The 15,141-nt window shown below is 37.3% G+C and overlaps 1 protein-coding gene across 4 annotated transcripts in view; it reads left to right on the top strand.

The window, feature by feature from the left end:
• The window catches only part of LOC108670878 (dual specificity phosphatase 29), a 29,626-nt gene extending 16,194 nt beyond the window's left edge, over positions 1-13,432 (top strand). For 2 of the 4 annotated variants that reach the window (XM_018158367.2, XM_047879713.1), the window contains exons 2-7: positions 748-1,298; positions 5,799-5,937; positions 7,155-7,272; positions 9,801-9,912; positions 11,169-11,285; positions 12,722-13,432. In XM_018158367.2, coding sequence (XP_018013856.1) covers positions 1,259-1,298; positions 5,799-5,937; positions 7,155-7,272; positions 9,801-9,912; positions 11,169-11,285; positions 12,722-13,281 — 1,086 coding nt within the window. In that variant the 5' untranslated portion in view covers positions 748-1,258 and the 3' untranslated portion in view covers positions 13,282-13,432. Of the gene's footprint in view, positions 1-747; positions 1,299-3,476; positions 3,737-5,032; positions 5,130-5,798; positions 5,938-7,154; positions 7,273-9,800; positions 9,913-11,168; positions 11,286-12,721 lie in introns of those variants that run through there. The other 2 variants (XM_047879716.1, XM_018158368.2) reach the window with 2 other exon arrangements.
• Positions 13,433-15,141: the final 1,709 nt, after the last annotated feature.

Here is a 15,141-nt window from a genome sequence, read left to right on the forward strand (position 1 = left end):
GTCGCGGCCCTTCGCTTTAATCGCGGTGGCCTCGTAATCGACGTTCGAGATTTAATTCCAATGTCAACTGATGCGAAGATCCGTTGATTTCATCAATGCATGCTCTCCCTGCATTGCGTTTCGTGCGTTACGTTTAGTCTCACTCTCATTACGTTTAGTCTCTCAGCGCGGTGCAGTCTCGCCGTGAATTGAACCACTTGATCCGTAAGTTAAGGCTACAGTACGTTGAGTTCACCAGCGCTCGTTGGCTTGCTTATCATGCGAATTCATTCCAACAAATATTGGATTATAAAGTTTGCCATAACCATAACCAGCCAAGATTAAAGTCATAATTACTTGCCATAACCAGGACGAGTCACAGTCATGGCCAAAACTTGCCATAACCATGACTTGGCGGATAGATTCAATTCATCCGGCATTGATTCACGTTTCAATTGTTATTCATTGGAGCCAATAATCTCTGCAAATTATATAATTATAATTTAAAACAATTAGATTATACATTGTTTGTTTGTTTATAATTGTTTAATTAACAATAAAATTATTTCATTTAATTATTAAAATCCTAGCATACTACTTATGATGGCTGACGAATAATAAAAATATAATCAGAATTAATGTCTGTATTAATATTATTAATAAATGTTAATATTAATTGAGATTTGCGATTCAAGCAAACAAATGATATTTATGCCTGAATAATTTTGCATTGTGATCCTGAATGAAATGTCTGCACAATTTTTACAGGCCCTGCCATGACCGCCCCCGGCCCCGCCGTCCACCAGTTCGCAGCCCCGTTGATGCTCAGGACCAACGCCATGCAACCATAGTCCATCACTTCAGAAATTAATTATTCATCATTCAGTTTCACAGTTTTGACTCCAATATTCATTATTATGTCAGGAATATCACTATTAAATTTGCGCACGAATGACTTTTGCAATTTCAATTTGTATTCCTGAGTCTAAATTTAATTGTTACATTCAATATATGATCATAAGCTTATAATCGTTGCGCCATTTTACTATTGGAAATAAAATCTACGTTATTTAACTTTTTAGTCACGTGTAGGCTTCTTCAATTACGTTTGAATTTTACGTGTAGGAAACAATTTTGTGTGTAAAACATGATTTCCATCGCACTGCATATATAACGCCGGGCAATATTGATGCGTGTCATCGCCGTGTAGTTGAAATAACACTAAAAGTTCATCGCCAATCAACATTCACTTCAAACTTAATAAGTTCTTGGGCTCAGCATGGAAGTGACGTTGCCAAAAGGCCTGGAGTTCCCGTCATGTGAGTATGAAAAACTTGACGTTGTTCTTTGATACAAAATGAAATGTTTTTTTTATTTGCTGGGTTTACAATTATCTGGAAATCAATGTCGATGATCGAATACATCGATTATACTTTAGTATTTATAGAGACCCCAATATTGTTACGTTGGTCTTAATTTGATAAATTGTAAGATTATGGGTAACTTAGGGAAAGCGATTACAAATATCAGAGAAGTTTGAAGTTTGGAAGTAGTTATTGAATGATGTTGGACTGCATATAGGATGATTGAGCCCTACAGCTACATATGACTCCACAAATGTTCAAATTTACTGTATGATTCGTATTAAAACTTATCTGCGGTGAGTTAGAAAAAAGCTCTCGCTTAAACCCAACAAAGCGGTAAAAAGATTCTTTCATTAATTTTCTTTTCCGCTATAAATATTGCAGGTTGCATATTGCATCGCTTACCCCGTTGGACTTTGATCCTCGAATTAAATCCTCAGTTTCATCGATGTATCTCTTTCGCAAGCGGAAAAAATGAGTTCAGTGAGGCGCATTAAGTTCGTTTATTGCCGTGAACTCACCTGCTTCTGTACGCGCTTACTCGTCTTATTCGGGAGTGTGGGCTGAAAACTTGTCAGTTGCACTGAAGGTTGGAAATGACATTTGGGAGTAAAGTCGCTTGTTGCGCGTCAATCGCCTGTCGCCTGTGATTTGCTGATTGAAAATTAATATTGAGTTAATTGCTACATTGTCTTGAATTCTTGAGCTGATTCCAATGTTTTAACAGATTTTCCCGTTTAATTTTTTATGCATTACTTTTATATCTTGCACAGTTCGATGTTCAATTTGATACCGACGTCATTTTCTATTCACTATTAATCTGAAACGCTCAATATTCCACTCTATTTTAATAGTTATTTTCTTTACCTAAACTTTCTACTTTGAATTAGGAAAGATCGAGATTGTTTTAATAACATCTGCTATATAACAGAATCAGCTCGCGTCAGACCAACTGCATCGCACAGGCGTCTTTAATTATGATCATAAAAACTATAAACAAACTTGGCCTGCAGTCTTGCTTGCCATTCAGTTTGGACGAGCGACTCGCGCCGCTTGACGTGCTTGTATTTTTGCCTCGACTCTACACACTTCTTTGTAGAATGTGCTTCTAGTTCGTGTGTAATTCTATTTCGTGTGTAATTGCACTTCTATTTCGTATGTAGCATATGATTATACTTCGTATGTACTTTTAATTCGTCTGTAATTATAATTCGAAGGTTAATAACTAGAAACTGGCTGGCCTGCAACTATTATCAAAAGTCATTCCTGGTTGATATTATACGAGTGAATTTTATTTGTAACTACGAAATTATAACATCGTAACTAAGAGTCTTACTAAACACAGATTGTTACTAAATTTCATAATTGAGATTATGTAAAATTAATTGACTGTGAGATGTAAATATTTTAATTACAATATTTAACAATATTGCAATGGTGAACCTTACGAATCAGCTTGAAGTTCATTAATGCCATATTAAATAAGGCACCAATGCACGAAAGTCATGCGCAGTGCCTGAGATAGGAAGAGGCTCCCAATATATTAAATGCCTTGCCAACGATGAGGTTATGACAGCGGAGCTATATTAATTTCTGTAGAGATTTCTTTGACGCATCCGTGTTCTCAAACAGCGAAGGATGTGTCACAAAATATGCACCGCTAAAAAAGTTAGCATTTATCTTACGGTGGAATAAAAAAAGTAAAGTTAATAGTAAAGTTTTTCGTTTCTTGCTTCATTAAAATTCACACAGAGAATAGAATTTAGAGATCAAATACAAAAGAAAATGAGTAGAATTTCAGTGAGGAAAGAAGTGTCAGGAATAAATATGTTCAGTTAAGGTGACCCTATAAAGTGTCTGAGTCTCGCTCGTAAAACTGCCGTGTGTAGAAATGCAAGGAGAATTTCAGGGCTAAATTATCCGACAAATGCAGTGTTTTGTTGCGGTCATCGTCGCGCTGCAGGTGCTAGACTGAATTATGCCGCGACACATTCAATCGGAAAAAAGAATATCGCACTAGATATTATTAATAAATGTTTTTGAACTAATATATTGGCAGAAATATCGTATCGGGTGCTCAGCATTCGTAACATAATTTTCAGTGCAATCTCTTAGTTTCAGAAAAAATTAATATAATGAATAAATTTTTTAGCAAAAATACTTAATTTCGTGTCTTCTGAAGCCGTTTTGACCTGGCCTGGTGATGGCTGAACTAGTAACGCTATGGTATCGTTAAGCCAGTTACGCCGTGCAGCCCTCACCGGCCTCGTTTACTGTGGCTTATAAACAGATCATGATAGACGGCTTGAGGAGAAGCAATTTGATGGAATTTGCTTGCCTCTGATTAGATTAACAATACACCATCGCAGTGCTATCAAACAATATCTATACAAGTACGTATTATATGCACAACGATGTTATACGAGATCCACACTCAGCGCAAATATAATGCGTGCTTCGAGTATTTGTCTTATGAGGCTTTTACAATGTCGCTGAATTTTAATATGTATGCAAATATTTCTTTTCATGATATAAGGAATTCTTTTGTCTCGTTGATCACTCATGTTGGAATTATCAGAGATTATTATACTAATTCATGAACAATTGTAATAATAATTCGCATATTAACTTCAATATAACCAGCATGATGTGATGCCGTGGGTGACATGAGTTCACTTCGCTGCACGTGTTCCAAATAAAGCCAAGGCCGTGAAGATGGCATTTCTCTGTCTGACAGTTGGTGATCGTTCGGTTAAATGGTTTCTTTATTGGCGGAGATGAAACAGTGCATGGCGTGAGTGACCTTAAATTATAAATAGTGTAGGCGATCCATGCTCTGATGATGCGTATCGAGCCAGTGGATGAAGCTGCCGTGATATCTTATCACTAATTTAAAATACGACCTAGAGTTGGACCTTCTTGGTCGGCAGGTTTTATTCAAAGTCTTTGGTCCATAATCGGAAATTTGTACTTGATGCGTCCAAATTGCTCGTGGTCCTTCTAATCGTGCGTCATCAGAATGCGGAAATACATATTCATGATGAGAGAAAATTTTCTTCTCAGTGTTTAATTTACCCATTTAGAAGTTGCCTATGATATTTGATAATTTTTACAATTTATTTATAGAGCAAAATTTTGCGAATTAACTCTTCACTTTACTTTACATGCAGTATTTAGGCTTGAATGTCATACATCTCTAAACGTTAAGCACAAAAAACTAATTAAAAAATATAGGTAAGTTCAATTTACTCATTCTCACCTAATCTTAAATTAGCTGCAAGTATTGCATCACATGCATGAGTCACGAGTCTCAACTTGTCACCGCCTGACTCGTGGCTGCGCTGCTATTGGCAAATCGAAAGTCAGTATAGGCAATTTATTCATTTTATGAGACGAAAAATTTCTAAAGTGGTTCATTAATTAATACGCTCGCTATTAATTACTTTATTAATTAATGTAATGGATAAAACATGCATTGATCAAATATATGAGACAAACACAAATAAAACTTCGTTCTTTAACCAGTCGATCGATGGAGTTGAACACGTAGAAAAGAGGTTAAAATCTAGATACTATTTTGTGAGTTTTGGACTACATATATACCAGCAATAAAATAATTACATAATCGAACTTAACAATAATAATGTTATTTAAGCTCAATCCGTGAAATTCTAACAGAAGTTACGGGCAAAGAAATTTGTGAATGATTGCTAGGTAAAATAAATGGCGAAGCTCGTGACCGTGAACTTCGCGGCAATTAAGCACGCAGACGCGACCGTACCTGACGTAAGTGGTGTCTTGTGCGTAGGTTTTTACCGTGCAGGCTATAGTCGTAAATTTCTCACCTACGTCTGGCATGTTGAGTCACCTACTCAGTTTTACTGTATTGGGAGCGAGCCAAATGCCTCGGATGGTGTGTACTTAGAGTGTGTCGTCGCGTGTGCGTGAAGGCGGTCTTTAGCGTTAAGTCTTAATATGCGAGATGCAGGTCAGGCTGATGTTAAAAAGCCTTGCATTGTTTTGTATGGGAGGTTCTTGTGGAACGTACAGGTCCTATGAGTCTTAAGCATGAGCTTTCTAATAGAATAATTTGGGGATATCAGCTTCAAATTATACTTCATATTTGGCTTGTCGCAGATTCTAAATATAACAGAATTTGTACAGCTAGTTGTGAATATCGAACCCGTAACTCGCTGCTACTATCTTAGAGATATTAACCACTTGGACAACCATCGCTGATTAAGAATAGACTGCACAAATTTTAGAAATTAAATTTGAATTTTCAATCGATCATAAAACAAACTATTTCATTTATACAAGCAAACAGCTTAGGAGATGGATTTCGAAAATTAGAAATTAGATTATGATCTTTAGTGTAGATAAGCGATGCCATAATTTATTGTGACTGATTTGGACTTCATCAATAACTTTTATGTTCGTGTGTTGCCCTTGCAGACGTTGACGACTTGAAGGAGATCCTGGACACGGTAGAGCCGCGGTTCACGCTCATTCCTGAGATGCGGGGTCACATCTCGCGCTTCGTGGACGGCGCTGACATGGACGAAGTCTACCCGCATATCTTCCTTGGGGACTGGTAAGAATCAAGTCCTAATCACTAATATTATTCATGCTCAATGTAGCGTAAAAAGACTGCTAAATTTTGGGGACAATAAATATTCTGTTGGTATACCCAATCGCTGTGCTCGATCGCTTCCTGATCCAGTCTACGAAAATTCGCTAGAAAAAGCCGGCGAGGTAGGCAGTACTTGAAACGCAGATAAAACTCCTGACATAATTTTTGCTATCATTTTGTTAAACTGTGATTGAATTACGTTAATTTTCTTCCTCACGTTAGCGTCAAGATAATTTTTAAGTTTAGTTAGTTCCAGTTTACCAGTCTTAATGTTGTATTATCTTTTTACTGTGAAAAAACTTAGCACTATGGCCGCAGTTAGCCTTGTTTTACTATATATTAGGCTGGAATTCTTGCTTCATCGCAATTGAAAAACGAAATTTTCAAAAAAAGTATTATGAGAAAAAAGTAATAAAATAGAATCTGTCCGGGATCAATAAGAGTTGCTATTCCGTGTACGGTGTACTATCCTTGTCTGCCTTGATTGCAACAACTTATCCACTCACACTGCCTAAATTTTTCTCAGTGTGCGATTTAGTGAAGTCCCTGCTGTAGAAAATCAACCGTTTTCTCCCAGAATAACAGAAGAAAATAGAATATTTTTTGTTAAACTATAGAATATTAGCAGCATCCATGTTTTATAGCCTCTATACTTTAAAAGCAATCATTTGATTCATAATAACTAGAATAGACTTTTTATTGCTTTGGTAAAAAAATCTCAACGTTTGAGTAAAAGAATATTAAAAAACTAGGGTAATGCACACGAAAATTTCATGTTTTTAAAGTTAGTTTGGAAATTGGTTATAAGTGCGCGTGACAGGCGATTAATCAAGTTACGTGACTTTACGTCTGTTACGGCACATTGCGTCGATAGGAACGAAGTTTCTCGATCTTGATCTGCGAAGCAAATATTAAAAGCTATGCATTTAGTTTCATCGATTATTGTGTCTATTCCTGTTTCTTACTAACCTTAAACGATCTTAACTCTACTCTCCGTCCAACTGAACCAAATATTATTTGGCCATTTTCAAAAAATCGTTTACGTATCTCGCGTATTACTAAAATGGTGTAAACATACGTTAATATATTGTACATTTCTGAGTACAAGAGGCATTTTTCCTACCGTTTCCTGGAATTATTCTTACTGTTTCTTACTTACCTCTTCTCTTGATCTGCAGCGACGCGGCAATGAACAAGCAGTACCTGCTGCGCAGCGGCGTCACTCACGTCCTCAACGCCGCCGCCAACCTCAAAATGGGCCCCGCGCCCGTCAAAACCGGCGACGAATTCTACAAAGTGAGTTGGAGGCGTGGACTTTAATTGAATTAATGACGTAACATTGAAGCCAGACTTGCTTGTAAGATGAGAGCCGTCAGAGGCCCGACTTCGGTCATAATTAATTTGTTAGCTGAAGTCAAATAACTGTTACGTCAGGCAAGTGGTTCCTGGTTGATTTCAGCGCAAGAAATACATTATTATGAGTGAGCTGTGGTCTGCCCACTTCTCAAATGTAGGCAGACATTAATGAATGGAAGGCTAGAGGGATAACATATGGGCAGACTAGAGGGTTAATGCTCCGCTGAGTGATTGTCAAGAACTTATTAATCCATCTGTTCATTGGAGCGGCTTTGCAATCGCTGTAATTTAGTTACCTAATAGTCTCCGAAATTTATTACATTCACTATACCTCTATCAATTGTTTTAAAAGACCCTAATGTAAATAAATAATTTAGTTCGCGTTATAATGGACATAAGCCAAGATTCTAAGACGGTAACAAAAACTCTACCCACTTCTTTATATAGTTGTTCAGAAGTTAAACAATCACACGATTTTAATATATGTTGGTCGTGGCGCGAATGAAATCCGTAAAGTTTGTCTGGAGACACAATTGGAATGCAAAATATTTTTTGCTTTATTGATATGTTCAATCAACCCGGTTGAAACTTAAATTCACGAAACTATCTTAATTTCCTACGAGAAAAAATCTCGTGCTGTCGGGGCCCATTCAATGAATAAATAATATATAAATAAAGCCGTCAGTGGCCACCAAACATTTACTTAAAACGTGTCTTAATAATTATTGCCATTAAGAAGGATGAATAAAACTGAATAAATGAACAAACAATAATAATTCAAACCACTTATCAATGAATACCAAACAAATAAATAAACAAAACAAAACCGTGCGCTTTCATTAGGCCGACTAACTATTTTCTCTAATGAACGGAGCCAGTTCTAATATCGGAGCCTTTCTGCACATACAAAACGAAAACACAAGAAATTAGAACTAATGAAATAAATAAACTAATACACGCAGAAATAACGCACGGATGACATATGATACATGAACAACTATAACTACAAATATGCACTAAAAGATCAATGAAAACTTCACTTAAACACCAGAACACTGTCAACACTGAAAATAAACACGACTAAAAGGACCACGTACCTCTGTGGTGGAATCGCACAAACGAATGACAAGATATAGTGGATTCCTACGCGAGGTCACGTCAGTGGTGACTAAAAACCTAAAAGAAAAATCACTAATCTAATATTTTCAATAACATCCATAATCTAATATTTACAATAACATACGTAATCTAATATTTACAATAACATACGTCCCCTTACAGTGCTATCAACACCGAATTTTCTAGAAATTCTTATCAAATTTTTCGAGGTTTTATGGTCTCAGATATGAAGAGGTGGCGAGTGTCATCCTAGGATCTCCCGGGAGGGTATAACCATTATGTTTACGTGACACAATGTTAGGCGGTGCTGTAGTTCTGCTCATGTTCTTGTGATGAAGAGAAAAGCTATAAATTCTTGCTGCCTGCCGTTGCGTATCCCCTCATCTAGATCCCTTGTTCAAGTGTTAGTGATTTTTCGCTGTTTTTATGGACCATTGAGCAACCATATAATTTATCTCTAGGTGCTCGCAATAATCTGAGAGTCTTCTGGTATGGTCTTCAGGGGATTTTTTTAATTCGTCGTATTATCTCAACTACAATTGCGAGTTATGTTAGATTTAGTGATTATTATGGCGAATTTCTCTAAAAGGGTTATTTGTTGAAAGAATTAATTAAAATTTTATGGTTACAGTGTAGCTCGTTATTGAAAATATAATTAAATTATAGTTTCAAATATTGAAAAGCTCGTTAAGGAAATTAAGTAGCTCGTGTTGCACTTCATTCTGTTGCATTATATCGTATTATACGATTTACGACAAATTACGATATACGATAAATGTTAATATACGATATAATATACGATAAATTGTCTTGCTTTTTCAAATTATTAAGATAGTTCGATGACTTCAATCACTGTTTGATGAATAATTTATAAACAGAAAAAGTCTGAGACAATTTACAATATTGTCGTCTACAACGTTTCGGCACCCTCAATACTAATACTTCACAAATACAAGTTTAAGAAATAGGAAAACTAAATTAACAAAGACTATTTTGAATCATAAATTGATCAGTAAAATTCAATATTACATTAAATCTTATTTATACGGATATTCCTCTTTTTATCTCCGACTCTTAGCAGTTCCTTTTTTTTAAACTTGTTTTATTTTGCCTTGTATCAGGCGCTGTCGATCGTTTCTTTGTACAAGTTGTGTTTAGGATACAATAATTGCCCAGAACTATCCTAAAAATTTGATTTTTTTTCATGAAAAGTCGACGAACAATTTTCCCAATACTTAACACTTAATTCGGTTGTTTTCATTTCCGAAGATACGATGTATATTTTCTCAGCGATGTTTTTTCTCAACCAATCGTACCTCTTGAATTTCACCTGCCGCGGACTGAACCAGGACACGCCCTTGATTTACAAGGGATTGGACCTCATCGATTTACCCTTCGCAAACGCCGCTAAACACTTCGAGGCCGCCGCAGAATTTATTGATGGAGCCCTCAACAGCGGAGGTTAGTTGGGGGGAAGGGGCCTGGCGATGACGAAGGGCGCAACAGCTGGTGATGTGGGTGAAGAGATAAGACGGTTAGATGAAGGGGGGGTTAGTCATCTAATGTGAATGAGAGGCTAAGGACATGTGGAGGGCTTGATGTAGCGGGTCTCCAACAATTGATGTGATATAATTTGGCCGAAAGAGAAGGTGGCGGTTAAATACAGGAGTTCTATATATACATATTGAGTCGATTACGGCTAGGATTGAGACGTCAGCTAAGACTGATATGATGGAGTTCATTAACTTCGGATGGGAATTTCCAAGTTACGCGGAGTAGTTGGAGGGTTTGGTTATGATCACTTCAATAGAGGACGTGTGGGGATCTTGTGAAGATGTTGGGTTGGAAAGGCCGCTGTTGTTGGCCGCTCAAGAGGTGCAGGTGTCATCTTCGTGGGACGCTTACAAATGAATCTACTGCGATCGTCATAGATTGCACGAAAAAGGACGGTAATTCAGAGCTTTGTGTTAAGTACTCGTGTAGTCGTAAGTTCTATTGTCATCTGCAATTTTGCAAAATTTCTTATCGAATTTTCCATTTTTTACTTAAATTTTGATTTTCTTTTGCATTCCCGCTTTGTAATGTTCGATTACCAAGATATCTAAAACCTGGTCATCGTCGCCTAAACTGCCAGCGATCTAAAAAATTTGGAATCATCTAGCAGCAGTCACCTCGTAATTAAACAAGCAGCTACGATCACTGCAACGAACACCTTCGAACTTTATGTTAACGTAGCGTGTAGCTTTTTGTTTGCAGGTGCTAGATGACATTGATGTGATAAAGCAGAAGATAAACTCCAGCGAGTGTCATAGAGAACTTCCCGACATCAATGAGGGACGGATAGAGATCTTCGTTTTACCCTGCATTCGGAATTGTCATACTCATTATATGGGCACGATGAAAATAATTGAAAATTGACTAATTCTAGATTATTAATTAATGAAGAATATTTTTTTCTTGTTGGCTAATGCCTGAAACATTTCGACAAATTCAGAACGAACCAATATATAAGAGCCTAGCCTTAAAGAATAGCGATCGTTTGCTTTTTATATCAATAATAATTTTATGAGCCCTAAACTAAATAATATGTTGAATAATGTGAGTAATTGCAAAAATTTCGTTACTATTAAGGGTGATGCTCAGCTGTTATAAACGTTAACATCATCACTCATATCACGAGCACGTGACCATGAAGCGAGGCTCCATATTCACGGCAGGGACGGTGCTGGTGCACTGCCGTCAGGGCAGGTCGCGCTCGGCCTCGGTGCTCGCCGCCTTCCTCATGACGCGGCGCGGCTACACCGCCGCAAGGGCGCTGCGACAACTCAAGCAGAGTGGGTGCTGCTTCGGTGGGGTGTACCTGATGGGGTGCTGGGGGGAGGTTAATTAACCTGATGGGGTGATGGGGGGAGGGTAATTAACCTAATGGGAGTGATGGGCGGGGAGGTGATGACTCTGATGAGAGTGATGTGCTGGGGGAGGGGGGTGGTGTGCCTTGTGGAGGTGCTGGCCTGAGGTAGTGGTGAGCCTGGTGTGGGTCCTAGGCAGCAAAGTAGAGTGCCTGATAGGGGTGTTGTCTGGGAGGTGGTGTGCCTGATTGGGGTTATGAGCGCTCTGGGGAGTGTGAGCTTTGATTGGAGAGTGGAGGACGTTTGTCCTGGTAGGTTAGATGAGCTTGGCTGGGGTGAGCTCTGCTGGAATGGTATGAGCCATGACACTCTATTGTGCCGGAGAGGTGATGAGTCTGGTTGGGGGTGGGGGTGATGAGTCTGGTTGGGGGTGGGGGTGATGAGTCTGGTGAATGTGGTTAACATTGGGCATGATCATGGTGTTGGTGCTCACTTTCGTGTGTGTGACAATGTTTTCGGTGGCCATTATCATCGATCAATAATATTAGAGTCAACCTTACTGTTTACTATTCTCTAATTTATGTTACTCACAGAATCACAAATAAATTATGATTTAATATTTGATAAACAAACTGTTTTTGCTACTGTCAGAAGTCACGTCAGTAGTCTGTGACATAGCGCGCAAAGCTATCTCAGTTGTAGTTTCTCTCAGATTTGTTGTCATGGGTATAGTGGCAGCTTCAGTAATCGGAAAAAAACCACAGTTACTTTATTGCACATCATTTGCATAAAGGACTTTCATCATACAAGAGGAACTTAGTATATATTCTATTTCATGGACTTGGTAAACAGGCATTCAACAACCATCCGCTCAGTGAGATGCGTTTAACAAGACACGTGACATTGCCTTCGAGTCTACGTTCGTATTTCACTTTCCTTCCCGCAATCTCTGACCACGGTTCCATCAATCTCATTCTTACAATTCTAATTATCATTAATAATAAATCTAAAACACATATATTTAGTAATTTAGCCTAATATTAGAAGACAGAACTGTCATTTAAACCAAAACCTTCATATTGTCATTAAATATATTCAGGAAAATTTAGAAATAACTTAGACTTTTTATTCAAATCTCGCCAATCTGAAATAATGATTGGATCTCTATCAGGATCTTCACCTGACATGAGTAACCTATGAGACCTACAATAACTGTGTGGTTACACAAATAGCAATCAACCCTAGCGGGGCGCTAAGTTTGGTACTCTGCTCTTCAATGGTGAAAGAGATTAGGCTGGCTGGTGCTCCTGACACCACAAGTCTTCAACCGAAATATGAAAAAATAATTGAATTTGCTCTAATCTTTATTCCGAAAATGCTTCATATCAAAAACTGATTAATGGAAATATATTGTGTTTCAGGTCGGGACATCCGCCCCAACAACGGTTTTCTCGCTCAATTGGCTGCTCTGGACTTGCAACTTTTTCGGGAACGCCTGGAAAGAATTCGCTTGGAGCCTTCATCCTCGTCTTCCTCTGAGTCGGATTCAGAGTCAAACTCGGTATCCAAAACGGCAACTCTGAAACAAAAATCCTCTTCTCCTGAACTTGAAATGACAACAAAGAGTCCAAAGCCGCAGAGTAAAACTCGACAATCTTCTACTGAATCTGACAAATCGCAAATTTGTTCGGATGAGAGCAAGAAAAATGACACGAAAGAAGATTCTCCCAAGTCGAGTGACAACGACAGCATCGAGTATCACTCGGCTGTGAGTTCGGTCTGTAGTACTTCAATATCGAATGCGTTCGAGAACGCCAACCCGCGTTCCGTTTCAATAACAGTCCATGTTTCTTTGAAGCGCAGGCAGAGTCCCAACAATGAGACCGAGCAATACGTATCGCAGTGCGTCAGGGTGCAGAGCGTCGAGTCGCTCGAGTCCGACAATGATGCTGACGACGAGAGCTCCGACAGCGAAAGCTAGAGGCGTTCTAGACGAGTATTGATTTATTTCCTCAAATTGATCGCGCTAAAAAAGAAGTGCAATTTTCATCGTACGGGTGATGGGCAGATCGCAAATTACAGACATTTTTTTATTCCGTAAGCTCTGAAATGTTTTTATTATTCATTTTTGCTCTGTACGTTAAAATAGTAAAAATAATTATAGAAACGCTATAAAAACTTTATCTAATTATATTATTGAGTATGGCTTTTGAAATTATTATAAAATCTTTATCTTACTTAACATTGTTGAATGAATAGCGAATATTCAACTAGGTTTTGAGATCTCACAATAAAAGATTAGGAATGATAAAAGGCATAAATGATAAAGTGCAGTAAATGTTCTAAATTAAGGTTAAGTATGACTCAGTGTTCATCAACAACGAAGATTAGCTAGGCAAATATGCCTGAGACGTTATTGCGATATTTTAACAGCATGTTTAAGAATTTATTCATGTGAAATCGGTTGCATGTAATAAATTGCGCAAACAGAAATGGTCAATAAATCGCAAAAGGTTTGATAGTGAATGTGCCTTTATTTTTAAGGCCTGAACATATTGTTATCCCAATTTAGGTAATAAAACTTCCGCCCAAATGTGTGGCCCAACATTCTTCATTTAAAAAAGTTTAAAAATATTTTTCCTTTACCTTAATCAGCGTTCTGAGTTTCCTACGTTTAACCTCTGTAAGTTACTTGATTCAATTAAATTGCATTTTAGTTCAATTATGATTTGATTTCTGCAGTCCTATGAGCAGAGCTTTTTTTGTACTAGAGGATGAATTACTCTTCCTGATGTCCCTAATTCATAGCTATGAAGTAAAAAGGTCCAACAGTATTTCAGGTCGCTAGAATTAAAATTAATTAGTTAAAAATTGATTACAAATTGAATTAATCAATAATTAATTGATCAATTAATTAAGTGCGTGATATAAAATAATTTTGGTCTCCAAGAAGATAGTAGCATGAGCTGGAATATTTTTCTAAATGTTAATAGTGATGATAATATTATAATTAAATTCAGTTATCAATATATTTATCATAAATATAATATCTGTGAAAATGTTCAGCGGTGGAAGCTCTTACAATGCAATTTTATTTTTAATTTAAATTTTTGCGAGTTTTGCTGTGTTCCTTTGGCCTGCTTCTTTTCTTATCGAACGCTGCCATTATTTCAATAAAGTACAAATCTCCAACTTGCCAAGATCTGGGCAGCATTTTATTGCCGTGCACTTTCGTATCAACATCTGACCTCGCATTTTATAGACAATACATCATATAGCAAATTTATATCAATTGACGCTTTTGATCAGATCTTAAATGAAAATTCTCATAAATCTAGAGTTAGGGAACTGATTGGACCTGAATTTATATTGCTTCGTGAACTGCAGGCGGGAACATTTCCTGTCTCAAATTGAAAATAAATTGATTTCTGTGGAGGGTTCATGAGCGAAGACTATTATTTCCTTGAAATTGAGAAATTATATTGCTGAGTAATGGTTGCGTATTATTGAAAATATTCAAGAAAATTATTATGTATTAACAGCGCGGATCGGAATCCCAAACAACAAATTCTATTAAAATGCTGCACCAGCAAGTACGAGTATGCAGGGCGATTGACGGAAACTTCCTGATTTGAAAGCTCAATAAAAAAGAACTATTGAAGAAATCATTACACTATAAATTTTATTAAAAAATGAATTAATTTAAATTTGGGCATCACTTATTTTTAAAGATGACATCGTACAAATGACGGTACCCATTGTCAATGCATTCAGTTAGCCGATTTTTGAAGTTCCGTTTAACTCGTTGAAGCATATTGACGAGTATGTTAGCTATGGCTTG

The sequence above is a fragment of the Hyalella azteca genome, unplaced genomic scaffold (genome assembly GCF_000764305.2).
Source record: "Hyalella azteca isolate HAZT.00-mixed unplaced genomic scaffold, Hazt_2.0.2 contig399, whole genome shotgun sequence".
NCBI lineage: Eukaryota > Metazoa > Arthropoda > Malacostraca > Amphipoda > Hyalellidae > Hyalella > Hyalella azteca.